We start from the raw sequence: 27,997 nt of genomic DNA, 5'->3' as shown, positions 1-27,997 counted from the left end.
ACGTTAAAAGTGCATTTCCGGCTCAGCAATAACAACGACATGACACGGTTTGCATCCATAGTCATTTAAAGGCATTACATACAGTACATTTACGGAACCTGCCCAATACCAGTACAGGGCGATCAAATATGTGGATTACATGTGTTAAGTGTGAAAGTTCCCTTTTGGGTGCGGGCCAATTGTATCCCCTTTTAGCTTCATGTACCAGCCATGAATAAATGAAGAGGTCACGTGGTATTTGAATAACAGTTATTTAAGGCTGATGAACTCTTTGATTAATGTCGTAAGTAGTTTAATGGTAAACCATTTAGGAGAAGACATGTTGGTAGTTAGCGGAATGATGAATTGTGTTACTGTGGTGGTCCATGTTAAAGTGAATCCATTCACTTTTATTCTTTTCCATCTTTGCTCCATCCATTTTTGTCAATTTTGTCCTCACGGTTTGAAGTCCCAAATCCCAACTGACTGACTTTATGTGAGACGCGGGGGGAGGTACAATGGATGCCCATTCACACCTATGGATTATTAGTCTTTTCGGAACCAGATGTGCATGTTTTCGGAATGTGGGAGGAAACTGGGGTACTTGGAAAAAGCCCACGCGAGCACAGGGAGATCATGCAAACTCCACACAGGAAGGCTAGAGTCGAGATTTCAACCCACTACCTCTCGACTGCGATGCAAACTTGCTAATCACTACTCGTGTTGCCTCTTAACCGTCTTCTGGTGTAATAATACTCAAAGGTTATTTGGAAGCGGTTCAGATAAGATGCTGTGTGCAAGCGGGGCAAAAGTCTCACGTTTGAGTTCACCGACACTTGGAGCGGGTGGCTTCCAGGACCTTCTGGTGCTTCCGTTTGTTGAACCTTTTTACATAATTGCTGCTCCTGAGGATGCCGTCGCCTGGTTTTAGTCGGGCCCCGAGCAGGTTCAGGAGATCGTTTGGAAGATGTCGTCTCCGGTGGTAGATTTGGCCCATTACGATGTATCTGGTTCCTTGGGAACAAAAATAAAGAGAATCAAGGACAATGTTTTTCCACCCATATACTGCCATTCAGTTCGAATGAATCTTTGACGTCTATAGTTGTCAATGGCAACAAATTAGTTAACATATGCTTGACCCTGTGGGAGAATTGTGGCAAAGGTGTTTGATAACATTCATATTGTTTTTATTCTATTACCACAACCACCAGAATTGTAGACTGTTCATATTTTGCCCGGTTGTAAATATTTGTGATTTTCTGGCGTCCCTTTTTACTATCAACTTTGTGTACAACTAGAATTGTGTGAGTCAGACTCATGAATAAAACATCAAACACTTACCAAGTTTGATATCAGGACAGGGTTTGCTGCATTTGTAAGTGTCCAAGACCAGAAGTCGCACTTTGAAGAAGAAGCTGTCAGGGGTGGCATAGAGGCGACTCATCTTGTAGAACCCGTCGCTGCTCACCATCAGAGTAATGAGACGTATCCCTTTACGAAGGACGTCAATGTCATGGACGACCCCGTTGACAGCTGTTTTCGGGGGAGATGGGAGTCAGTAAATCATAGTTGTTGATATATTTTTTAATTTTTTGATATTGTTTTTACTTTGTTTTCATTACGAATGGACGATTTCATTGTTGGTATCGTTGCCGGTACCAGCCTTATTTCACGATATTGATACTCGCGACGTTTGCATAATAGTTTCAGATGCCCTATATTGACTGTTTTACAATCAGAAACTAGAAATATGAAACTAGAAGAATAGAAAGTTGCTATTCATTTCATACAATTGTGAGCAGAATTCCTATATTGGGATGTAACGTATCAAAAGTACTGGTATCAGTCCGAAAAATGTGGTATTATCCTCATTTTTGTTGTGTGATTGAATTCAAGGGTTTCTGATGACCAATCTGCAAGACTTACCAAACTCGCTGTAGCAGTAATAATCCCTCTCATCCTTCTCCTTCCTGCACTCGCTCATGCAGAAGGCATCATGGGGGAGTTCGGATTCTGGGGTGAGCAAACGACACCTTTGAATGCTTGCTCTTGCTTAACAGATGTCAACAGAACAGGGATGTTACACCCTTGTGAGATTGAAATTTTGAAAGCTCCGAAAACAAGTGAGAATGATTTCATTCCAAGATGAGTCAATTGGCCGCGTTCCCAAAACAGGACAGAACACTGACCTCGTCTGAGGAGATCAAATTGGTAGAGGAGGCTGGCGGAGCGCCGGTTGAAGGTGACAGGCGGCCGGCTGTTGTTCCGAGGCGGCGCCGCGCCGATTCCCGTTTGGTAGAGACCTGCTTTCCCCGGGCGGTTCTCCTCTGGGTCCAGGCGTCTGTTGGAGGGCTCCCTGCGAGGAGAAGGTGCTGGAGCAGGCTGTGGGTGAGGGGCGCTCCTGGATCTGGAGTTGGGATAGCCCTCCGGCTCGGTGGGGTGAGGCGGGTTGATGACGGTCTGAGCGGTGCGGTTAGCGGCCGGAGCTGTCGACGCCGTCAGAGAAGGTTTGGGAAGGAGACCGGCTGTTTCTCCTCTGGTTTTATCCGTGTTCAACTCCAGCAGGTGCTCGCTCTTGGGGCCGCGCTTGCTCTTGTTGTGGGGGCCATGGTGGCGAGGGACGGGTGCCAGGTCGCTGTGTTTTGGCCAGATGGCGGAAGGCAAAGGAAGGAGGGAGAATTTGGACTCGCCGGTCCTGCTACTCTTCTCTAAAAGTTCATTGATGGGCAAAGACGGTTCTTTCACCATCAGCCTGGTTTGATTGCTCTGTGGGTGGTCCACAAAACTGCTTGGAGCTTTCTCAACAAGAGGATAAAATTCTGGAAGTAGAATGTATTCAGTTTCATATACATCTTATATAAAGAAGCAAAGTCGATTTAGAGCGAAACTGTACAACATCTACTGAGGTAGATAGATAGATAGATAGATAGATAGATAGATAGATAGATAGATAGATAGATAGATAGATAGATAGATAGATAGATAGATAGATAGATAGATAGATAGATAGATAGATAGATAGATAGATAGATAGATAGATAGATAGATAGATAGATAGATAGATAGATAGATAGATAGATAGATAGATAGATAGATAGATAGATAGATAGATAGATAGATAGATAGATAGATAGATAGATAGATAGATAGATAGATAGATAGATAGATAGATAGATAGATAGATAGATAGATAGATAGATAGATAGATAGATAGATAGATAGATAGATAGATGTGAGTTTAAAAACAAGACTTACCATTAACAACATGTTCCTGTGCCTTGTGAAGATGGAACATTAAGAGAAAAGAAAACACATTAATCCTCATCATGGTTGGTGACTGTTGTTGAAGGAGACATACAGAGCAGGTTCTACTGCAGAGCTGAGCCTTTTTATACAACACTGGGACGGGCCTGCAGGGCGAGGCGGGCCGTCAGTCCTACACGGACACACAGATACATTGTACAGCTGTCATCACACTCGTTCCAATCATAAACAAAATTTTGAACCCCCCCAAAAAGAGGGGAAATTAGGGGCCTGGTATCAGCAATTGACCGATGACGTATTACTGACGTGTTAGTAGTGGATTTTAGTCCACGTCTGTTCACATGAGTAAGCAGTGCACCTACAACAATTGTTCAAATGAGGTTAATGAAGCTTTACTTCCTTCTAGAGGCAGCAGTTGTGAACTGCAGCAATCAATTAAATTCAAGATGATGATTGTGAAAGGACAGTATTAGAAACAAAGTCGAGAGTAGGCACATCTCACACTTCAGTTTAAAGTTTAGGGCGTTTCAAGCTTTTGCGCCCTCGTGAGGATAAATCGGTTCAGTTAATGGATGGATTAATTACTCTTGCTTAATTAGATTATTTCATCTGTTTTGTACAATTATTCAATTGTTTTAGCGTTATGTTTGTTGCTCAATTGGGAAAATATTTATGGAACGTGTTACTGGTTTTGGCAAATCGCCATTAAGTCACCTTGAACGACTCAAAGAAAAGATCGTAAAGAGCGCACACATTCTAGGTATCGTTGGAAAAACCTCAATATTTCCAACATTATCAAGCTGCATCACAAACGCGTCTCATAAAAACGACCCAGATGGGACTCGAACCCACAATCCCCAGCTCCGGAGGCTGATGCCTTATCCATTAGGCCACTGGGTCGTCATACTGCGCATATAACAAATTTTTAGCTTATAAACAAATATCCTTAGATACCTGAGCTGAGATTCTGGTGAATATTTCGTATTATTTTCAAACAAAAAAAAACGTGGATTTTTTTTGTGACGTTGACGGCGGCACAGATTCATTTAGAATAAGATAAAGGAAATAACTTAATTCCTCCGCTAGATGGCGTCATGCGCTTTTGGTATGTTTTGGTTTTCCTGTGTTATCACAAGTTAATGAATGAAATGTCATTCGACTATTAGTGTTGTTTATATTTTCACCCGCAAAAATGTAAATAAATGAACATTCAATGAAAGGAAGTTAGAATTAGAAATATTCATAGCAGTTGCTACGAACCAATTTGTCAGCACGATTTGAGCATCTCCCACATAAACAATACGTATTTATTTATATGTACGCTATGTATATTTGTGAAAGTATAACTCCCTTTTTTTTTAACATATCTGATTCTACAATTTCTACATTTACATTTTCCATGTCACCCGATGTGAATGAAGTTTGCTGTTTGATCATTTTTACAGATCACGTTCTAAAAAGAATTGTTACCGTTGTAAGCCACTCTTAATATACTAATATTGGTATCGCTGAACTGGCAATATAAATCCCTATTTTGTCACGAAATTGCAATTTTATTTTTATGTCAAACCTAAATGTTTTCTTTTGAAAATATCCACCGGACATCGTTTCACCGTGTTGCACTTTACGTGCCTGTATGTGTCGTGCACTACTCCACTCACTCATCACGAAGCACCCTAGCCGAATAGGCGCCTGTCCGGATGGAGGGCGACCCTTTCACTTGATTTTATATTTTTTGCGCCTTTAATTTTGTTTGTGGCATGCACGGTATTTTGGAGTGTTCTGACTTAAAATTTTTCCAACTAAAGGTTATCATTTTCAGCCATGCGTTCGTTGGCGACGCCGTTCTGTTTAGTGTACACAGGCCAATGATGTGCTATGGTGATACAAGCTAATACGACGTTAGCAGGGGGGGCTGATTTGGGAGACACCTTTTGAACAACTCAGCCAATGAATCTACCGATCTGTTAATTTTCAACACGCCGGAACACCAGGGGGGATGTCTAACCAAGGAGTTCGGAGGAATGGCCCAGTAAAGCTGCGGTTGACAGGTAAGCGAATTTAAACCCCCTGCCCTCCCTTCTCCCCCTCCCGCACCGCTCGGAAGCGTTAGCATGCTAGCCAGCCGAGCTAACATCTGCTGATGGTCAGCTGGCGATGTGGCGTGCGTGGTTTCTATTTTAGCAATTAAAAGTCTTCTTGTGAACTCTATACATAATGACCTACGTTCACATAGGTTTTTGTCCTAAAAACAATCTAATGATTCAATCAGTTTTCTCTATTTACGAGGTTCGGGCAAAAAACAGAAGACACAATGTAAATAACAACATGCAAATCAATAATCATGTCAGAAAAAGTATAATTAGCAGGCAAGTATTTAGTCATTTTACGGTCCAAGACAAACTCCTGACTGGGTCCTCCCTATGCATGTACTAAACTAGTCAGTCCTAACTAAAGTCGTAATTTCACCTCAACTCAAGGTCTTCCACGATAAATGTATTTAAATCAAGTTTGAGAATTACAGTGGTCAACCATTTTTGACTACATTTCAAATCAGAGATGCAGGAATGCTTTTCCAGTTTGCCCTTCTTGCAAACTTCATACAGACATTGGCATTCACATCAATCTCGGATTGATATTGAAGAACATTTAATTGTCGCGCCTTGTCCATATTTGTCACTGGCTTGGTGAATAGATGAACAAAGATGCGGCACATGTGTATTCAGCAACTGATCACTCTTATCCATCCACCCATCCACCCATCATCCATCCATCCATCCATCCATCCATCCATCCATCCATCCATCCATCCATCCATCCATCCATCCATCCATCCATCCATCCATCCATCCATTATCCATCCATCCATTATCCATCCATGCATTCACTCTTGAGTCGCAGGGGCAGCATCTTAAGCAAGGAAGACCAGACTTCCTTCTCCCGAGCAGCTTTATCAAGTTCTGCTATCTCTTCAAAAATATTTGAATCAAATCTTGCATTAGAACGCATTGGGCTGTGGGATAGAGGAGTTCCTGATGCCATTTATACTATCTAGACTCCCGGTGGTTCTGTCGACCATTGGATCCCTCAGCTTGGCATGTGTGATGATAAATGTTGCCTGTACTCCACATGAATGACACGTCCCCATGATATATCGCAGCTCAGCCGCTGCATTACAGCAAGGTGCAGTAATAAGATCTACACACTTTAAAGCCGTTCTTCCTGCACGCCGGACCTTTACCCCCCACCCCCCACCCCCACCCCTCCCTCCTCCATATGGGGAATGGTTTTAAATGGGTCGCAGTGGTCTTAAGACGGAATCCCAGGAATGTGAAACCTCAGAGAGGAAATGTGAGTCTTGCCGATCATAGGCATACCATCAGTCTGTCTTTCAATTAAAATGATTCTGTGACTCTTGACCCCTTTTTTTTTTCCATCAAGATCATACAAAAATGCTGATCCCTCAATGAAGACATGCCGTTCGTCTGATTTGGTCTTTTAAGCAGGACCCGGCAAAGTGTTGCAGCGGTCACACTGTGACATGGCATCCTGCTAACAGATAATAAGATGCATGACAAGGTCTGCGCTAGACTTCTCGAAAACTGGGGTCGGGGGTCGGAAATACCCTTACACATATGCACCCTTTTATGATTGTAGCCCCTCTGACACTATGTGGAAAAGTCACCTTTTTTCTGACAAAGACAGAAACAGGTGACAAAGATAGTTTGTGTGGATATTTGAGAGTCTGTTTGAAAAACACAGTGCAAACTTGTGCTATGGAGTTCGTCTTGCCTTGTTTGTAAATACTTTCGGGTGTTGCGCTTTTGGTTTTGTGAAGCACTTTGAGTTGTATGAAATGTTTGGACACGTCATACGCATAAGCAGAAAATGGCGACGTTTACAGGCAGGGTAAAAGAGATTTCTGAGTTTGTTTTAGCGGAAAGCCGGCTGTGTGACAGTGAGCAAGAAGAAGAATTGCTTCTCACTTGCACACACAGGGGGATCACCGCTGCTGATTTCTACGTGTGCTGTCGTTGCCAGCATGGCCAGTGTTGAGTCGTGGCTATGTTTGACTTACTATGTGTCTGAGACTGTGCCCATTTAGACCCAACGTTGAACCCCAACCATCGTCCGCTTTCACTGTCTGCTTAGTGTTCTCGTCGTTTTCTTTTTTGTCTGTGTCACAGAGCGGGGCAATCTGCCAAGCCAAAGACTTGTGACATCGAGCACTGTGTCTCCAGGGCAACTATGGCAGCTCTGAAAAACATGATCATATGAGCAGCCTGGAGTTTCCCGAAAAATTCAACTTTGACTTTGAATCTTTGTCCATGGCTACGTAGATGAAGTCCTCTGGATGTAGTCAAAGAACAAACGCAAATATAATGCTCTATGGATTGTCGTCAACCTTTTTTCAATACTAGTTTCTCCTTAGTGGAGGTGTAAAATAAACTTTGTTGCCTAAAATGATGTAAAGCTGTAAAATGGTTGTTCTGACTGGGTTATGTCACATTTGAACGGTTGGCCAGAGATCTTCAGTTTACAAACTCAGCTACTGAAACGCAAGAAAAGTCAACAAAATTGCAGTTATTTGATATTTCGGTTCAAACTGAATATGTTCCACCATTATAATCATTTGATGTGGCCTTGAATATAGCTCTGAAAATAATCTAAAAAATCAAGTTCTTTAGGTTTATAACTTGGAGCATCCCACATGTTGAAATCACTTCACAATGCAACTCCAGCTTCCATCTAAAGTATTTAACTGCAACAGTTTTGATATTTCACAGTTTTACAAATCAGGATGAAAAAAAAAAAAAAACACACAATAAAACTCTTTATAGTGTCCTGATGAGACAGTGGCGTGGCAGCAAGCACTGTTGGGCCATAATGACCCCAACAGTGCTTGCTGCCTAGTGTGTCGACACCAGACAGTAGATGTGCTCCCCACAGTCCAGAAAGAGGTGTTTTATTTCTTTCTTTTTTTTGCACTGGTTGGAATCTGGATCCACTCAAAGGAGAATGACATGAGATGTATTAGGGGATGAATCCCTTCTCTTGCCGACACTGCAGGAAGGAGGGGAGTATGTCCGTCTGTGTGATCCATTGCTTCCATTAGCCTCCAGTTGGCGTGCAACAAGCAAGCAGCCAACCACTAGAAGCCTCGTCTTCCTGTACTCTGTGAGCGTGCAACTCTCAGACAGGCAAGGGAACACGCGGCTCCATTTTTCATCAGCTGTCAAAGTTTGCGTGTGTTCAAACATTTGGGGGGAAAACGGTGCTCGGTGTGTGCGTGTTGATGGGACCAGAAGGAATTAGAAGCTGCTGGTTAAGATAAGGATTCGGCATCTGCTCCTAGACCAGTTTTAGCTCGGCTTTACGTCACTTCTGCGCGTGTGTGCTTGTGCTCACAAAACAGGACAAATATAGGCCTGGCCACATATTTCGGAATTTCACCTTCCATTTGATCTTCACCCAAAAAAAGTCCAGTTTAAAACAGGAAACACGTAACTAGACAATGATTGCCAGTTCAACAGTACTGACCGCAAAATGGAAGATTTGAGACAAATCGTGAAGTCACAGTCTCCTTCCTCAGTTGCAAGGTGTGTCAGAAAAGTTACGGGACCGGAGTGTAACACTTTCCCAGCTGTCACGTCCACGCTTTCATGCGCTACCGGAAAGCATCCTTCCCGGATCCTGTGTAGCGTCATTGTTACAGCTACTATCTTGATGTTGGCCACATCTTCAAAATGTGAACTTGGGATAGAAACAAACAACCCTAACCCTCCCCAAAAACAGAAATCACACAGAGCCAGGTTGGGTGAGTAGAAAAGATGCTCCAGACTAGCAATTTATGTTCTCGCCCAGGAACTGCCCGATGCTCAGTGTGTTATAAGCAGGTGTGAAGGCTACCTGAAGATAGTCATGATCATTTTCACTCACGATCAAATGAACATCATTCTCAGAGATGGTACTTTTTTTTTTAAACTTGTCAAATATAAACACAGCGTTATCTCTCTTTTTGCCACCTTTCTCTCTTCTACTATATTTAGCACCGTTTTGTGGACGTTTTCAATTTGAACTCACTTCAATTGTATTTTCTTGCTGAATGGATGTGGCTAAAACTCGCATCTATAAATAAGCATTATACCATAAATATGGCAGTTTGATTTTCGCCTCACAAGCTCACGTCTGAGCCATTTGCTTGTTGCGGCCCACCGTTGGTATTATCTGCTTTTCCGATTACTTTTGAACTTGGTGGCATCCGTGTACTTCTGAGCAGGAAAATGGAAAGACTGAACACCTCCATGTTGCGTAAGAAATTCTAACCGGAGAGAGGAGGTGGGCTTTAGCGCGCTGTATGTCTTAAACTTTCCAAGAACAGCTGGAGGATTTTCCTGCAGCGTGTTAGAGAACTCTCCCTTGTTACTTTTTATTTTAGGTAGAGTTACACTGGCAGTGAAGGTTCCCTTCATTAATTAGATATGTGACTCCCCCCGCAACTCTCAGCACATCTTAAACTGCGTCTCTACATCCGTCTGTTGATTAATGAAAAGTTGTGGCCTAGTCTGGAACCATGACATGCGATGATCGCCAGTTTATGGTGTCGTCTGAACACACTCTTGTGCTTCGCAGCCTCTCATCACGTCCCCGCGATTTTGTCACGCTTTCATTTTTGTCCTCGTTCAAACAAGAATCTGGTTCAGACACTTAACAGATGACTCAACTGAACTGTACTAACCGAATGCGTGTGTGCGTGCCTTGTGAACTCTTGTCTTTTTTTAACATAACTGAAAATAGATCTGCTTTATATTTTGATTACCGTAATTTTCGGACTATAAGTCGCACCGGAGTACAAGTCGCACCAGCCATAAAATGCCCAAAAAAGTGGAGAAAAAAAAAACATATATACGTATATAAGTCGCTCCTGAGTATAAGTCGCCCCCCCACCCAAACTATGAAATAAAACACGACTTATAGTCCGAAAATTACGGTACTCCGTGGTTGCAATAAAGCAGATTAGGGTCTTTAGGGACCACTCTCTCCTCCTGTTCTTCTGCTACTGTTTCTGTGGTCAGACAGCTTACTGGTGTGTGCATGCTTGCGTGTGTCTGGTAGACTATTCAGCACGACTGCTTTACAAACACTCAAATTGCATCCTCCTAACCGTGAGGCTTTTTCCAGTTCCAGTGTGGAAGAAGACAGATTGAGGCATGCTGGGTTTTTTTTTGGTTTTTTTTTACTTCTTAAAATGACAAGCCTCATTTCAGCAATCTTCCATATATATGTTCCTACCACCTGATCACAATGATTGACTATTAATCAATAGTTTATTCACACCCCCTTATTCTTTGCTTGTTTTATTATGTGCTAGTACTAATACAACAAAACTAATACATTTGTGTTATTTATTTCTATTATTACCACTACGTCGTTTATTTCAGATACCACAACTGTTTTAGCCATGAAAAATGTCCAGTGCAATGTCCAGCCGTCTTGGGAATAATTCTGATATAATAATAATAATTCCCAAACAGTGTCGTTTACTAACTAATGCTAAATTCTGATCAACTTCTCATTTGTACCACCTGAATGGTTCCACTGTATTTTTTATGATATATCCGCATTCCAAAATTGCCTACATCGTTTTTCCTCTTCCATTCGACACATTTTAAATTATTTTTAAGAACTATATCTGTTTTATTCATTGACATCCACCTCCCCCATTAATACAATTATACCTCTGTACTGCAGTGATCCTTACTCAGTGTAGCATGACCACCCACTCCCCACGTTAAGAGGTTACATGACTGTTTTCCTCGTCATACCCATGGCAGTCATCTTATTTTGGTCTTGGCTCATCCTTGCTTTGTTTGTAATGCTATTCCCTGCAGAGAAGGTTGACTTTGCTTCTGTTTCCTTGAGGACACATGTACATACACTGACTCGTGTCGTGCCAGATGGCCACTAACAGATTTAAAACATGAAAGTATATCTAGGAAAAATTTAATTTGTGTAGATCTGCCATTTTGAATAAAGCTGAGTAAACATTTTCAGTTTTTTTTTTCCGGGTTTAATAAAGCCCATAATAATTGAAGTTCTACTGTCTCACCCTAAAACTATCCAGACTTATATCCTATTTTGTTATGCTGCTAGAATGTTATCCCTATCAAATTTCCTTGGTGCAAATGATCCTCCCCCTGACGCTTCTTCCTGCCTTCTTCCAGACGTTCTGTGTTCCACATATTCGGGTCCCGATAGACGTCCCTGTCTTTTGTTCACATTCCAACAAATTTCGCTATTGATTATAGAGATTCAAACAAAGATTACAACAATGATCTGTTGGTAGCTATCCTGCTTAGCGTCATGACTAAAGTTTGCTCAAGCAAGATTTACTGACTCCAGAGTGTTGTCATCTCCTCGGGGATAGCAGTAGACTGTTGGCCTCTGAAGTAATGACATAATTGGAATCCCAAGTATTTATTGGGTAAATGCAGTCAGGCTCAGCTTGCGGGTTAAGGCGCACGCATTTGCCCAACATTTCAATTACATCGCTCGACAGCAGGACTTTTTGCAGGTGTAAGCTTTGGCAAGTCGGTCACGTAGGCCTTCTGCTCTTGACACGTTGCCAGCGTGTATTCCCCGTGTGTTGTAGTAGGTGAACAGGCCCGCCAGGCAGACGTGGGGAAGGGAGGAGGAAGTGTTTTGTTTAACTGTCGAACAATGCTGTGAAGGAGACGGCGCATTGCTGTGGCTAGTAATAAGGGTGAAGGACCTGTGCCTTCATTTTTCGCCAATGACTCACATGTGAGTTCGCAACTCCAGTCTCAAGCGTTTGCTTGGTTTTACACATTTCACACCGACTATGTTGTATACAGTGGAACTTCTAAAGTGAATGTGCAGAGTTCTTGAGTAAAGCAAGGAGAGTGGTTTGAACTTGTGTCTTTGAGGGACTTTACAACAGCATTTTTCACAAAGTGTACAATTGCCAATGGCCTTGGCTTACAATTCTATTTAATTTGGCTACAGTTTTGGTTCGTAGAATGATCTTGGGCATTAGCTATTTCCAAGTACTTTTTGTATAGCTTCGTCGATGTTAAAACATCATTGAGACATTAATGTAAATTGACAATCATTGACATCTCCTAAATGTTACTTGGGACGTATTATTATAGCTTCGCTTTAGCTGTGCTGGCGTCGAGAAGCTCGGGTTTTTACACAGAGCCGACGGGGATATGAGGATGTATTCTTAGGTAAGCTGTAACCTACAATTAGGAGTAGTTATTTCTTTCAAGCATAACGTTACTCTTTCCCCACTTGGATGGCGTTTTGGCACAGCTCCTGTTCACTGGGGCTCCCCAGAAGTGGATTGAGTCTCCCTCTTGGGTCATTGCATGCTTCAGGCCAGTATTTGTCTTCAGGAAAAGATGAATGTTCAAGATCAACTTCTCAGATGTCCAACTACCACCAGACTCTTTTGGGATAGATCGAGTGAGTGATCAAACTTGACACCCAAAAGTGCGTAGTGCATTTTACCACCTGGTTGAGTTACATTTCACTGAGCTCTGCCGGGTTTTTATTACGCGTTCTGGGACAAAGTGGTACCCATTAGATTAGTGGTTTCGTTCTCTTGACTATTGTGTCTCACTAGCAGTTGGGTTTTTTGAAAGGACGGCCATTCCCCGAAACAATGTGAACAAAATGACAGAGATAGTTTTAGTTCCTTGTAGAAAACCATTCATATTATGTTGTCACGGTAATGCCAAGGCCATTCACAGCCAACCAAGAAAAGATTGCTCATGTACAAAAATACACGCAGGCCTTTTGTTTCATAATCTTATTCTGGCCAGATGCAGGACTAACGAGAGACTAAATACCATGTCTTTTGGCCGAGCATTAAACCCAGCCAACGACTTGTTTCCGATGCAGTACGTGTCAGCCCGCCATGTCCTTGTAGTGCTGCCAGGGAAATAATTGAACAAATGGCTGCATTTGACCATGGAGTTGGCTTTGGATGATCACGCAATTGTCCACTGGAGTTAGTGACCTCAAACCCTTTGTCTAGGACAGAGCTGCTAGCGACAAGTGTTACCACAGTACAAGAAGCTCCATGCATGCTGGTAGTTCAGTAGAGTATACAATGAAAACCATACAGTAGACTTGAACACATAACCTGGCAAATAACACACTTTTCCTTCCTTCATTCCTTCCTTCCTTATTCAAATACTTTTTTTTTTATAATCTACATGTGGAAAAAACCCACTATTGATCTCAATTACTTGATCAATCTATCAGTCTGTGGTCAGCTTCGAAAGCAAGAACCCTCTGGGCTTTAAAGGTTTGAATTGTAAATTCACTGCCCCCTACTCTGAATAAATGGCATGAATGACGGATCATGCTGACTTATTGGAAAATCCCCTGAGAGAGCAAGTGGAAATCCCTTGACCATAGCAAATGCTAACCTTCAATCTGACCTTTGGGTTCAGACAGACTGAGACGTTACAACCCTCCCGCCGCACTAACTGCAGCCCTTTGTTGTCAGGGGCACCCCGCGCATTTTTCCGATGAATAAGAGCCAAGATTTTTGCGGTATACAATGGTTATAATCATATTCAATGAGGCATCAATTTGCCATACCCTGCTGGTTGTTCAGTTTATTCATTGAAAATGCAAAGGTCATTAAATATTGTCCTCAATTGGATGTCAGTTTTGGGGATTGAATAAGAGTTTACATAATACCACAACAGGGAAGAGAATGTAGCAATAACGTTTGCATAGCACAAGCTGCCAAGTAGTAGTATCAAATGTCTGTGTTTGACCTTTCAGATAATAGTGAAAGTATGATCTCATTTGCTAATTAATTTATTTTACTAGAAGGAAAATGTGATGAATGGGGAACAGAGGGATGCATCAACAAGAGGCCCTAAAAGTGCAGCTGTTTGAATTTTAAATGCCCAACACAGTCAACATATACTGAACCGAACCGAAGAAACAATGACCACAAAACGCAGCTACGGAACCGAACTGTGGATTTTATGTGCCGTTCAAAAACAGTTGTTCTCAATCTGTCTATTGTGGTCTAGATGGTGTAGACTTGCCAGTAAAACAGACAGTTTTTTTTATTTATTTATTAAAGAAATACTATCAATACAACTTGCGAAAACAATGACCATTAAAGCTAGTAAAATGAAGTCTGGTTGATGTAGCTTCTGTAAATTTCTTGTCATTACTACCAGTAGCCAGGTTGTTATGTAAGCATCTTTTAGGACTTTGGTCCACGGACAGAGATGTGGTTTCACCCACCGCGGGTCTTCACGGTCATTAACACCGTACCAGCTGACCTATCGTTCCTGATAGAATTGGACGGAATGACTCTGGTCCTCTGCCAGCCCTAGCTCACCATGGTCTGCTCATACGGCAACAATTAAACATAGCTCACCATTTTTAACATTTTTACCGTATACGTACACAATACATGTCTCATACTACATTAATTTACACTCAGAAAAAGTATCACTGAAAATATCACTACGCTGAGTCTGTCATTCTATTTCAGTTTCCACTATAAAATATGCTCAGAGACTAGCTGTCCAAAACTCACTGGGTGTGTGGCCTACACCATCACGTGCTCAACTGTCCGTGCGCAAAATACACAACTATCATGCTTATAATCGTAATTAATTAAATTAATATAAATTTGGACTTACATCTGTTATAAATATGTGTCAGACGATTGATTAAAACCAGAAAGTACATCAATAAATGTTATACATGGTGTTTCCGTGTGTGCCTTTGGTGCGTTTCTTTTCTTTTCTTTTTTTTAACTTGCGGTTTTTTCTTGTCTTCAACTTCTGCTGAATAGGTAACACACACAAAATACGTTGGGAGGTGGAAACCTTCCCTGTTTTAGGTATGAAAAATCCATTAGTTCATTCATAATGCAGACCCACGACTTGATGACTTTACCTCACACATAGCATTTAGGATACCCTAAATGGAACCTGTTATTTAACTTTGATGCTTGAATAAAGCTATTAAATTAACAAATATAGAATAAATTTCCACTAAACTAGTAATGAACTTGATAAAATAATTAAATGGCAATTGGTTTCTACTTAGTTTATTGTGTGAAAATGTTTTTTTTGTGCTAAAAAATGGAAATAAAACATTTTTCTTTTTTAAATCTTGCAATTTTTATATCAGCACAATCGCCAGACCGACTGATGACAATAGGACAGCTTTCGCTCGTGGTTTTTGTGGCTCATTTGTTGGAACAGTGTGGAGTTTAATCTCATAATCCTCATTAGCCTAGTGTCGTCTAGCGTGCTAAATGTTTGTGTTTTGTACACACAGTTGAACTAAATATACTCTTTTTGCACTTACTCTCCTTTTGAATGCTGTTTTGTGACTTCCAAAAACTTTTGTTCTGCCGACAAGTACCAAAGCTGCATCAAGTATCAAATTTAGAACGTCAATTTATGGTTTGATCAATATTGCATTTGAGTAAGGCTGTTGTGCCACCAACACACATACTGTAAAGTCTGCTGGTATTACCCTGGATGAAAAGGAATTCAGTAGGAAAATCATGCAACCTAACTCTAGACTATAATGACCCATTTAAACATAAGTGATCCTTTTTGTCGTTCATAAATGTCGCGCCAAGACTGCGGGCCCCGTCTGCCGACAACATGGTGTCTGCATGTCCCACAGGATGCAGTCCTGGCGGCCTTGGACTTGGCCTGCGCCCCATACTGTCGGCATTTTTTTTTTCTGACGAGCTGATGGTTAGTGTTCACCCAGCCCAGCCCATGTAATTTGATTTGTGTCGAGACGTGTTCACTTGTGTCCCACATCTTTTGCGGTGGGATTCTGTCAGATTCTCTTTGACTGTCATTTTGGGCCCTGTCAAGATTTCCGCATCTCACCAGTGTAATCATGGCTTAGCGTCCCAAAATGAAATATCTTTGTTTTGTTTCCTCAATCTAATGTCTATGTATGCCTTGTCTCCACCATGGGGCAGTTTTTGTGGTCTTGCCTGTTTGAGTTTAGATCAACAATAAGTAATACTTTAGTTTTTACAATACTTAACTGTAACGTCTTAAATACCTACATGTATGTCATTACAAGGTGAGTGCTTGTTGGGCCAACTTGTATCATGACCGTTTCTGAAGGTCAACAGTCAACACTACCACGTGTTAGACCACCTGCTCACAGCCCTACACGTATTGAGGATCAACAGTTTAATTTACACACAGTTGTGTTGCGTGATACCTGTCACAAGCCAGTAGTGCTTCGACAATGGTGTATTAGGGGCTTATGTACAAGGAATCCCTGAGATCCAAATAGGGATGTGCGGCCAGAGCCGGCAGGGGGGCTGGGAGCTGAGCCTCCCCGTGCCCTTTTCTGTATGTGATAAGTAAAAAAAAAAAAAAAACCTACCGTAAATTTCGGACTACAAGCCGCTACTTTTGTACTAATGATTACATTCAATTATTTTCCAATGTAGTTCTTTGCTCCATATTTTCTTGCTCTATTCATTATTGCCAATTTCATGACTGAAATGAATAAAACAGCAGAATTTTGTTTTTCCCTATTACAAATACATAGGAAAGAAGGGAAGAGCGGCTCAGATGAGTCTCAGTGTCTTTTGTGCCCGCGCTATTTTCCGACAAAGGCATTTAGCGCATGCGCTCACATGAGAAATTGCTCGTTTGTCTTTAAATCTCCAATATAAGCTGACGTTTGTGTGATATGTGTATTGTACTCATCTTTACCATTCGTTTAAATCTTTTTCTCTTTCTACTTCTCTTCCAGTCCTCTGTGCAAAGAACCTGGCAAAGAAAGACTTCTTCCGTAAGTAAAACCAATTTTGATGTGTTGCTATTCTCGTCCAACAGATCCCTTGTGCATTTGAGTGAAGGCAAGGGGCTATAGTTTGAAGTCTCTCTCTAAATTAGGTAACTGTCAAACAAAAAAAAAATCCTGTGTAAGGAAGACACAGGATCTTTTATTCCTCAGTACTGCTACTTCTGTCAACATTTTTTCTTTAGGCTATGGTTTTAGATAAATTAGCAGCAATGATTATTTTCTGCTGTGCCGTTGGCATGCAAGATATATATATTAAAAAAAACAAAAAACATTTTGGGTATTTGCCAGTAACTGTAACATTTCATTCAGCCAGCATCCAGAACTTTTCCTTTGACATGTCAGGTCATTCAAACCATAATGAGTTAATTTCCTCTTTTCTTGCACAAACACGACGTATGAGCGGAAAGCCCATCTAAAGCAACCAAACGGGTTTGGCCTGCAACAGTTGTTCACGATTAAGCTTTAAGAAATGACAAGTGACTTGTCTTGCACAGTCATAAATGGATCCCTGATCAGATTACTCAAATGTCATATGGTCTGGTAAGACCCTATTTTGTCCAGTCTAGCTCTAAGTATTGGGACACGTGCAAAGCTGACTCTGACTGAATTCCAACCTTTCTGGGTTTCAGCTAGGACTTTCTTTGGCAGGAGCTTACTATGCTATTTCCTTAATTGGATCAAGATTAACAATTGGTGTTTTATTTTACAATTCACTTCGTTTAACCAGAGTATCTCTATGAGACTAAAAACACAATTGCCTCTGCAAGAATCACCTAAAAACCTTTAAATTACTTGTAATGTTTTTTAGTTTGATTGTTTATTGCTAAACAAACTTCACATACTATATGTCTGACTTTTGTTTGTGCTCGACAGGGTTACCTGATCCTTTTGCCAAAGTGGTGGTGGATGGCTCCGGGCAGTGCCACTCTACTGATACTGTGAGAAATACATTGGACCCAAAATGGAATCAGCATTATGATCTGTAAGTAGACCCGAGTACTACTCGTGCTTGTACTCATGTTCAAGTGGCATTCATTTTCAATGATATCAATCAGTGTTGGAAAAATCCATCATTGTATTCTTGGACATCTGATGAAAATAACCCTAAAATCACTATAGAGTCTTTTAGGGGCAGGATTTTTATTGCAGAAATCATTTGTAATTCCAGACCTATTAAATAATTGCCAATATTCCGCCAATTACAGGGGCCCTTTAAAATTTGAATGCAGCCTTGTTGTATTGTTGTTGCCATGCAAGTGTTTGGGGAATGATGTTTAAGTCATGTTCTCTCTGCCGAAAACTGTGAAGCACAGGAACAGAACATCCTGAAGGTTTTGGAATATGCATGTCTGTTTTTACATGTCAACTGGCCAGGAAAAATAACCCTGACTAATTTGAATGTTTTTGTTCCTTCTGTGAATTCTGCTTATATTTTGGAAACAGAATAATAGCTTTTTGGTTGAAAATGCCCTCTGTGAACAAAACTACTCTCGACTTTAGTTTGATCATAATCCTGTAGGTGCCATTTTATTTGAATGTCTTACAGGGGTCTTTTTTTGTCAATTTAACTTTCTCCATCGATTTCGGCAATCCCAATGATACTGAATTGACTCGTTCTCGTGAGAACTAACCCTAACCTTTATCAGAAAAGTCTCCTGCTCGGCGCCGTTAACCCTATCGGACATTTAATTCTTGTTTCCATTGCTCCTTCGTCACTGAGAGTATCTGTCCACATCAAATCTCCTTCCGCTTTTACATAATGCTCTTCCCCCTTTTGGAGCGTTCAGTGAAGCGTGCTCCCCGCCAGCGACCCCTGGCCTCTTCCTCTGCTTCAGGAAATGGCTGTCATTCCACAGAAAGCAGATGGGACTGTGGGCTTGGTGGCTTTCCAATCTGCCACACCCCCCAATAGGCAGACTCCAGTTTCACGAGTGTCGCTATCGTGTCCTTTTTTCTGGCCACGTGCGTCGGCAGCAGGCTCCTAGTTTATTTACAACCCCCGTCCATCTCTGTGTAATGTGACATCTACACCCTAAAAACTATATTTTGGGAACATTAGCCGGGGGGCACCATGTTGTTAGACTAAAATATTTTGTTCACAGAAAGATAATAAAATAGGTACTATATTGTGTGCCCTTCAACCTTTGTTCACGTTTCTCTATTTGTAAATTGCCCTGAGTAGTGTAATCCTTTTAAATAATAATCACACCCTTTTTCTCTCGCCAAATTTAATTCTTGGCATAGACGTTGTTAATGAACTCACCTGGATAAGCAAAATAACTTGTCATCTATTTCTCATTAAAAAAGTGGAAAATGGTCAGTGAGCTCATAGTATACGACGGAGCAAGGCTGCCGAGCCCTGCCACTGCATCCTGGTCAGAATCACAAGCCACAGGGGTTGTAATTATAATTTTAATATGACTAGTTCTAAATGCCGAGATTTAGTTGTCATAATAAACATTTTGACATTTTGAAGTGGTTTTCATTTGGGAACACCTTACCTTGCCAGATGTCATATTACGAGGCTGACGTGCTGCAATGCTGTGTTTGTGGGTCGAGCCATTTGTTGTTGTGTATTTGAGTGTGAACTCAGGCAAGATACGTTTCCTCTCCTTTCAAAACATAACATCTGTCTGTACCGCAGATGTAAAGCACGTCATCTGCATTTCCTCTCTTTTTTTAACACTGACTAGACAGGCTTCCTTTGCACTAAATCAGCAAAACCACATTTTCACACACTTACTTTCAAATCTGTGTCTTCTCTTATTGCTCAGCCTGAACGTCTACACCACAATCCCAGCATATGTTCTCACTTTTAGGAAAGACTCTTAGGTAACATTTCAAAGCTGAGTACAAGGATGCCTAAGTGCTAAAACTGTAACTTTGCAATGTGCTCTATAATGTTTAGTTTTAACTTCTGACTTGAGAATAAAATGCCAGGAAAAAGTATTTGCCCCATCTATTTTTTGGTTGCATAATTTCAATACTTTAGGGTCATCAAACAAATAGAAAGAACCAAAGAAATCGTGAGCGAAGTGCAGCTTTTAAATGGTGATTTGATTTATTGGGGAAAACATCTACAATATGTAAATATATAAAACACTTTTTCACACCATTATGTGTTTGTTTGTTTGTTCGTTTGTTTGTTTCCCTCCAGGTATATTGGAAAGGCAGATTCCATCACTATCAGTGTTTGGAACCACAAGAAGATACACAAAAAGCAAGGAGCTGGTTTTCTCGGTTGCGTCCGCCTTCTCTCAAATGCTATCAACAGACTTAAAGACACCGGCTGTAAGTTTTCGTTCGCCTTTGGAAAATTGACACGCCATTTTCATTATCTTATATCACAACTATTAAAAAGGGGCGTAGATGTCATGGTTGAGCTACTTAATGTGACCAAGTGATTGACTTGTGAATATTGAATGAAGTTTAATGGAGAGTATAACCCTTTCAGGAGGACATTGACGATAAGTCATTTATCTCTAACGGAGAGCAGCAAAGCACTGGAGTCAATCAGGATCATGTAACTGCTGCAATCGGGATAACGCTAATAAATAATGTCCTTTTATCTGAACTGTGTGGGCTTCCTTGAACAAATGTGGTGGAGTTTAAGAGCTTCTTGCGTCAACTCCAAATACTTAGTGACATTTTTCTTAAATTCTGATTGTAATCTCCCAACTATAGAGCAGGAGCAATCTTGCCAAAAAAAAAAGGTCTTCTGATGGTGCCAGTCAAGTACAATGCTGTCACCTATCCAGGGCCAAAGGGCATGCACTTTAGATTTGCACACGGTTTTCTAAAACAGACACGACTTCCTCCTGTCCGGCTCCAGGCTGGCCACGTTATTGTATAGCCAGCATTCTAGACACTATACTTAATCGGAGCCACAGGAAGCATGAGCAATTGCAGCACACCAATTTGCACATAAATCCTTTGTCCTTGTCCAGTGTGCAGCAAATGTGAACCGCACTCATTCTGTGGTCTGACCAAGATGCAAACATACATGGATACGAAAAAAGCGCTCACACACACATTACTGGAATCTCCATGATTCCTAGAGGGTTTATTCCTAGCCATAGCTGACTTGTCATTCAACTTAAAGCCAAAGTTGTACAAAAGAGTTTGTTTCTACACAAACAAAGCTTCAAAACCCCAAATGGGGTTGTCCTGGATTTCTAGAAATCTATCTGGCAGCATACCGAGCTCCTCTTCCTGTTATAATGTGGTCACAAATCTCAACATCCTCTGCCTCACTTCACAAACACCCATCAGATAGCTGTTTAAACATACCTGTGATGTTACTCTTTTGTTATTATCATTACTTTTTCAATCATATTGCACACAACATTAATGGACAGATAGAAAAACATAGCCACACCTTCCATGGAAGTTTTCATTTACAGCCACACACAGTGCAGGTTTGCACATTTTTCATAGCCTTTAGGAGCTAAATGGTGTGGTGAGTGCTCGTGGTTGAGAACTATAAATGTACTGTCTCAATGGTGGCCTTTTGTTTAGAAAGAAAATGTATGTTTAGTCTAGACGTGTATAAGGAACAGATGCTCAGACGCTTCTTGGAGCAAAGTTATTTAGGCCGTCAAGTGCTCATATCACACACAAGCAAAATTCATGGATGCAAAGGGAAGGTAAAATTCTGTACTGTTCCCAGTAGGTCTGGTTCTTGAGTCACTAAGGAACCACAAGACTTGGATTCCCGCTCATTTTGCTTGGTTATGAGATTCATACAAATATAAAATATAGTATTCAATGTTTTTTTTTTAAAATGACTTTTAAGTACAATTGTCAAGTTCTTGCGTATTGCATCTCGATTTAGCGTGAATTACTTTCCTTTCTGTTGCGACTAATATGTATGACATGATGTGACCTTTGGATATGTGCTGAATTAATGGGAATCCTTCTACCCTTTGCAGATCAAAGACTGGACCTCAATAAGCTTGGCCCAAACGATAATGATACAGTCAGAGGGCAGATCGTAGGTAAAGCAACACTTTTGTGATCAATCAGTACATGGACTTATTCCTTTTCCTATTATTTTGCATTTGCATCAGTGGCATTAGATGTAAACCGGTGGTTATATGTCATAAAACTGAGTGATTTGGTAAAGTCCATCTTTCTTGTCTTTTATAGTAAGTCTTCAATCAAGAGACCGCATAGGTACCGGAGGACCAGTGGTGGATTGCAGTCGTCTCTTTGACAACGACTTACCTGATGGGTCAGTATGATGTTTGTGTTCGCTGTGCTTTCACGACTTTAGTAAGAAAACATCCTTCACATATACTTGTTTTCTTAGGACACACGTTTTCATTTATTGATGAGTTGAAGAATGCATATTTTCTTTTTTTTTTTTACCTTTCCTTGTTTATGTTTTCCACGCCTAGATTTCTATTTGTTTTATTTACTTCACTATCAGTGTGTCATTTTTACCTTCCCTGATTTCTTTTTCTTATATTTTATTATGCTTTCTTAAAAGCAATACAATGCAAAACATCAACAATGTTTTTCTTATTTTACGATGCAACAAAGAAAAAAAACTCTTGTTTTAATTTACGTGTTAAACAGATGGGAAGAGAGAAGAACAGCCTCTGGAAGAATACAGTACCTGAACCACATCACACGCACCACACAATGGGAGAGACCTACCAGGTACGTTGCTTTTGCACTTAACTTTGAGAAATGTGAAATGAAATGATAATTGATATAGGTACTTTACATCATTAACCTTGTGAAGTAATATGATTCTAAACAAAGAAGTATTAATACACAATATGGCACGTTTCACACCAGACATCTGTCATTCACGCTAATACAATAAATAAAAAATACAATATGGTACAATACAACACATTTATTTAGCACTTACACAACAACTGTGCAAGAAGCAATAGGAGGGTCTTTATTTAACTGGCTTCAAATGACCCCTTCTAGTGTCGGTAATATGTGAACTTCCTTTAACTCCACCCCACCCTACTTCAGCTCACGCATGCACACCAATGCCCAAATACGTTTGCGAGTAAGCCAGCCAGTCGAACAGCGAGGTTTTACTTGGCCCGTTTTCCTGCCGGAACGACTGTCGCCTTCCTTCTTGACCCATATCAGGGGGAGCCGTCAGGGAGTAAGCAAACAAAACGCCTACCTCAACTGCACTTTCTTTGCCGTTTTAGTGGCTGCCACAAAGCAAGGTAAGCAGTGAAATGAAAAATCTGAATAGTGAACATAGTTGAGGAAATTGGCTCGATTTTATTAGTGGCCGAGTGAAATCGTTGAGGAATTGTTGAAAAAACACTCTGTAATCAAGTTTTGCTTCCATGCTTTTTATTTGATCGCATGGGTTAACTCTTCATATCATTCTTAATCCATTTAGTGAGCAAATTGTTGGTGGTTAGTGCTAAGCTGTGGTGGAAAAGAAGGAAGAGGAAATGGAAGAAGGAAGGAGTCAGGAGGAGGTGGGCTGACAGACAGGGGTTCGAGGTTTTTGATAACCAAGGCGTCAGTTACTGTGGATAGCCAGACAGTGGTCAGACTTGTTACACACACAAATGTCAGCAAGCCAGACAGTCTGTGTTTATGTTTGCTTATCAGATATCTGCTGTCGACATCCTGCTCTTAAGTAGCTCACAAACATACTAAAGATTCAGTGTTTTGGGAACCTCCTGTTCACTACTAATGCGGCATAAATATTCATAACCTTCAAATGAATGTCGCCTTTTGAGGGATGATGATACCATAATTACACGCTTCTTATGTGTTTTGTCTAGACACCAGGACAAGAAAGAAAGCCTCCGACCACACATTAGCCCATTTTTGGACCAACCTTCCAAATAATCACGCAACCACACTTATCAAAACTAGTATTTGACCATACTTTTCATTATTTCCACATTGCAACCAATTAAACATTTTACAAATAATTGAAAACTCATTTTGTTTGTCAGCCGACTTCAAAGCCACATTGAATATTGTTTTTGTGCTTCGGCTACATTGATATGTGAAGGAGTAAGTCAAAGTTGTGGTTGAAAGCAGAAGTGATATTCAAAACAGTAAAAATGCATGTTGGTTCCTTCCAGGCCAGCTTCAGAGTACTCCAGCCCATCCGGGCGTCCTTTGAGCTGTGTGGTGGATGAGAACACACCAGTGATGACCCCTGTTAACGGGGCAGAGGCCAGCGGCCCACCCGGAGAACAGCGACTCCAAGAGAGACGGGTGCGATCACAACGACACCGCAACTACATGAGTCGAACGCACTTGCACACGCCTCCTGACCTGCCCGAGGGTTATGGTAAGAGATGGCATAGATACACATTCATTTGCACGCGCACAGTGTTGAAGCAAAATGTCTGGACGTGATTGTGTCATTTTAGTAATTACTAAATGGTCTGGTATGCCTCATTCAAAGAATAAACCAGCCACAGCATTATGACCACTAAATTGTTACCTTATTTAGCTGTGTGATGGCTAGAATATTTCAAACCTTTGAAACACAATGTTCTGATTATTGTTTTGTTTGTGGAATGTGAATCAAATGGGCAAAATCCACTTGTTTTTATCCATCTTAGGGAGGAGCTGTTTTGCCACTCGCTGGTGACTGAAAATGACTTTCAGGTCGCAACCAATCACAGCTCAGTTCTGGAAACTGGTGAGCCGTGATTGGTTGTGACTGAGCAACTGTGATGTCATCTTCAGTCGACCGCAAGTGGCAAAATGGCTGCCCCCTAAGATGGATAAAAACAGGTCAATTTTTCTGCAAAAACATATTCCGCAAACGCAATAATAATCACAACGCCAGGTCGAGCCTAGTGAGGGCATATAGAATATATTATTGTCAAGGAAATTTTGGGGTTGACTTCCTCTTTAATTATGAGTCTTTAAAAATGAATCGTTCCTCAAAAGGCGATGGTGTATGCAAGTATTTTAGGGTGGCACCGTTGTATCCCTACTATGTGTGACGCTGGCCTCACTTGGACAAAGTGAGTCACTGATGCTCCACTGCTAGTCGGTGAGCTTTCTTTTCAAACTGAACCAACTGAACTACAGAGACAGAAAAATGATACACCAGAGGTTTTACAAGCTGTTAGAAAATTACACATGGATACCTCCACACTCCCATCCTATTGGTGTCTTTGGCTCACTTCTTTTTTTAGGCTCAATTTTTATATTAGCAGTTTTGGCATGATCCAAACATAAGTACCATTTGTAAGTTGTTATATGGCCTTATCCTGTTGGAGAAGGTCTCTGAATGAAATTAAAGGGTTACATTGCTGTCTTAAGAAAAGACTTTGGTCAACTGCGATTCTGACAGATTACGCATCTCATTAATTATAAGCAGACCTCTCCGTAGTACACCAACTGACTCATTCTTTCTTCTCTCAGGGCCAGATGAGTAGACCTCTTTGGCAATTTTTAATTAAAATCTTTTTCTCTCTTTTCTTAGAGCAACGAACAACTCAACAGGGTCAAGTGTACTTCCTGCACACACAGACTGGAGTCAGCACCTGGCACGACCCTCGCGTTCCCAGGTAGCCATCGTCCTGCTATTTACTTTCTTGCTATTGATTCTCTAGACTTACATGAAGACTTATATATGCATTCAGAAATCGAAAGTATTTTAGGCATATGTTACATTCAGTCAGGATCACTCAAAGGAATGACCTTTCCTCAGTTGGAAGAAAATTGTTGGAATAACCAAACACACCACCTGCAAGAAGATCTCCACTCGCAATTCCACAAGCGCTCCAATGTGTTCTTTTGGATTGCTGAGTACATTTCTGAGGATCGCTCTGTGCAGCTGCAGCTCATAGATGAAGCATGCATCTAAAGCGCCAAACCCATAGATGCCACCTCTGTGTTTGTTCCCTTTGGACGAGGTTTCTAAAATGACCTAGTATGTTGATGGGTGCAGCGAGGCATGTCCTCTCACTGTGTCCATGACTAATGCGTACTGCCTCAGTACAAGGACAGCATGCACACATACACACCAGGACATTAGGGCTTTGGTGTCCTCATAATGGTCAATGTACAGGAGAGAAAAATAATTAACAAAGTGGAGCAAGGAGTTTGCCTGAGGGATAAATCTGTTAAAAGCCATGGCTATGTGATCTTATTGAAAAGGTCCTGTGTGATAAATACCATCATGCCCTGTGTAAAAAATGTCAACTCGGATACAGCCACTTTTCTTTACACAACCTAGATGAAGCACCCTGCATAGCGTAGATCAAACATAATACCAATAAACATTTCATTTGGCATGACTGCTGCTAATGGTTTCTGATGGTCATCCAGGGACTTGAGTAACGTGAACTGCGAGGAACTCGGCCCTCTGCCGCCAGGCTGGGAGATTAGAAACACTGCGACCGGCCGCGTCTACTTTGTGGACCACAACAATCGAACTACCCAGTTCACAGACCCGAGACTGTCTGCTAACCTGCATCGGGTTCTCAAGTAAGCAAAGGAATCATTAACCCTACTCAGACCCTTTCCCGTAGTGTACGTGGCTTGTAGATCATGCTAAGAAAAAAAAAAAACTGTAGAATTACAATTGCATCTGTGTTAATCAAAAAAAATTTGTTTGAGTCAACATAGTATGATTGAAATAGAATTGTAATGTGATGTACACTGTATTTATGTGGTAATTATAGAATTGCTTAAACACCTTGTAATGAGCGCCTTGCTTCTGTACCCCTCTCTGTCTTTATTTTGTCCTGTCTCGCTTTTCCTTAACTTTTGTCCCCACTTGTTTCTGTGCTTCAACCCCCTGTTCTGTCATTCACCTTCTCTTTTATGGCTCACTTCCCGTTCTCTTTTTCTCCCCATGTTCTCCACTCCTGCTTCTCTCCAGCAGCCCCAGTCCAAATGGATCCCGTGTGGTCACAGACAGCCAAAACACTAACCACAGGTAACACGTGCGCACACACTGAAATGTGCACAGCCTACACACAGTAATTGCATCCAGACAACACACACACACACACACACACTTGTACCATACTCGTACATTGCTGACGTACTTGAAGAGAATTATGATGAACATCCACAGGTGACAGATGTTTTCATACAATCACTCTACCACATACTTGCTGACATACTGTGGCCAATTTCCTCCATCTATCATCTATCGGACAACTCAAATGATGGCATTATATTTGCAAGCTTGCCTTTCTTGGCCAAGTACAAATGTGCTAAAGAAAAGTGTTAGAGCCATAAATGTATCATCTATGGAAATCATTTAACCCTCAGTCCTGAGTTATGACTTTAGTATCAAGGCCTGTCCAGTTGTGCAATGTACTTTTATTAGTCTGCTCATATTTGCATGCAGGAAGAATTTAAACAAAAGCAACAGAGCTATTGAAAGATTTTAAATTTGTACTAAAAGTCAAAAGCACTTGCAGTAATAACAGAAACTAGTATGTGAGGCATGTTTGGGAAGTCAGCATCTGGCCTTTTGGTCAAATGGTATCCATGTGTGCGTGCGTGCGTGTGTGTGTGTGTGTGTGTGAGAGAACCGCCTCTGGATGCAAGTCAGAGCTCAGCTATGTTCTTCAGCCTGCATCATTAGCTGCTTGTCTCAACTCTTTATTCGGGGAGTTCTAACAGAGGCCAGACAAGGTGCAGAAAGTCCAAATGAACTGGAACTACTTTCTAATGGAGCCTCTCTCTGTCAGAATAAAAAAGATTGGGATGCTCTACATAAGGAATCTCAGAAACAGCAGGTGTAAATTCAACTCACCTTGACATAGCTTGTCAGCTGGACTTTTATCTTCGTTCATTATCTGGATGGACAAGGTTGCGTGACAACATCCGATTCTCCAGTTTGCAGACATAACAGACAAAATGGATGGATTTGTGAAGCGCTGTCATTTGTGCACCACTTGCT

General features: G+C 41.1%; 2 protein-coding genes and 1 non-coding gene across 4 annotated transcripts in view; 1 reads left to right on the top strand and 2 right to left on the bottom strand.

The window, feature by feature from the left end:
* Window positions 1–43: 43 nt before the first annotated feature.
* On the bottom strand, window positions 44–27,981 carry LOC133151461 (UPF0450 protein C17orf58 homolog). Its single transcript, XM_061274522.1, has 6 exons — window positions 27,851–27,981; window positions 3,235–3,415; window positions 2,169–2,798; window positions 1,906–1,992; window positions 1,321–1,512; window positions 44–993 (listed from the first exon to the last, which is right to left on the bottom strand). Exons 2-6 carry the CDS (start codon window positions 3,305–3,307, stop codon window positions 806–808), a joined length of 1,170 nt encoding a protein of 389 aa, XP_061130506.1. The 5' UTR covers window positions 3,308–3,415; window positions 27,851–27,981; the 3' UTR covers window positions 44–805.
* On the bottom strand, window positions 4,071–4,143 carry trnar-ccg (transfer RNA arginine (anticodon CCG)). The gene has a single exon. It is a non-coding gene; the product is annotated as a tRNA-Arg (tRNA).
* Window positions 4,888–27,997, top strand: part of LOC133151460 (E3 ubiquitin-protein ligase SMURF2-like) — a 32,820-nt gene continuing 9,710 nt past the window's right edge. Inside the window, exons 1-11 of one of the 2 annotated variants that reach the window (XM_061274521.1) lie at window positions 4,888–5,294; window positions 17,056–17,094; window positions 17,983–18,091; window positions 20,267–20,400; window positions 22,041–22,106; window positions 22,258–22,342; window positions 22,690–22,773; window positions 24,195–24,406; window positions 25,559–25,643; window positions 26,407–26,565; window positions 26,966–27,019. In XM_061274521.1, coding sequence (XP_061130505.1) covers window positions 5,243–5,294; window positions 17,056–17,094; window positions 17,983–18,091; window positions 20,267–20,400; window positions 22,041–22,106; window positions 22,258–22,342; window positions 22,690–22,773; window positions 24,195–24,406; window positions 25,559–25,643; window positions 26,407–26,565; window positions 26,966–27,019 — 1,079 coding nt within the window. In that variant the 5' untranslated portion in view covers window positions 4,888–5,242. Of the gene's footprint in view, window positions 5,295–17,055; window positions 17,095–17,982; window positions 18,092–20,266; window positions 20,401–22,040; window positions 22,107–22,257; window positions 22,343–22,689; window positions 22,774–24,194; window positions 24,407–25,558; window positions 25,644–26,406; window positions 26,566–26,962; window positions 27,020–27,997 lie in introns of both variants that reach the window. The other variant, XM_061274520.1, reaches the window with a different exon arrangement.

The sequence above is a fragment of the Syngnathus typhle genome, linkage group LG3, assembly GCF_033458585.1.
Source record: "Syngnathus typhle isolate RoL2023-S1 ecotype Sweden linkage group LG3, RoL_Styp_1.0, whole genome shotgun sequence".
Taxonomy (NCBI): Eukaryota; Metazoa; Chordata; class Actinopteri; order Syngnathiformes; family Syngnathidae; genus Syngnathus; species Syngnathus typhle.
The sequence above is the reverse complement of the archived record's forward strand: the minus strand, read 5'-3'. Positions and strand labels throughout refer to the sequence as shown.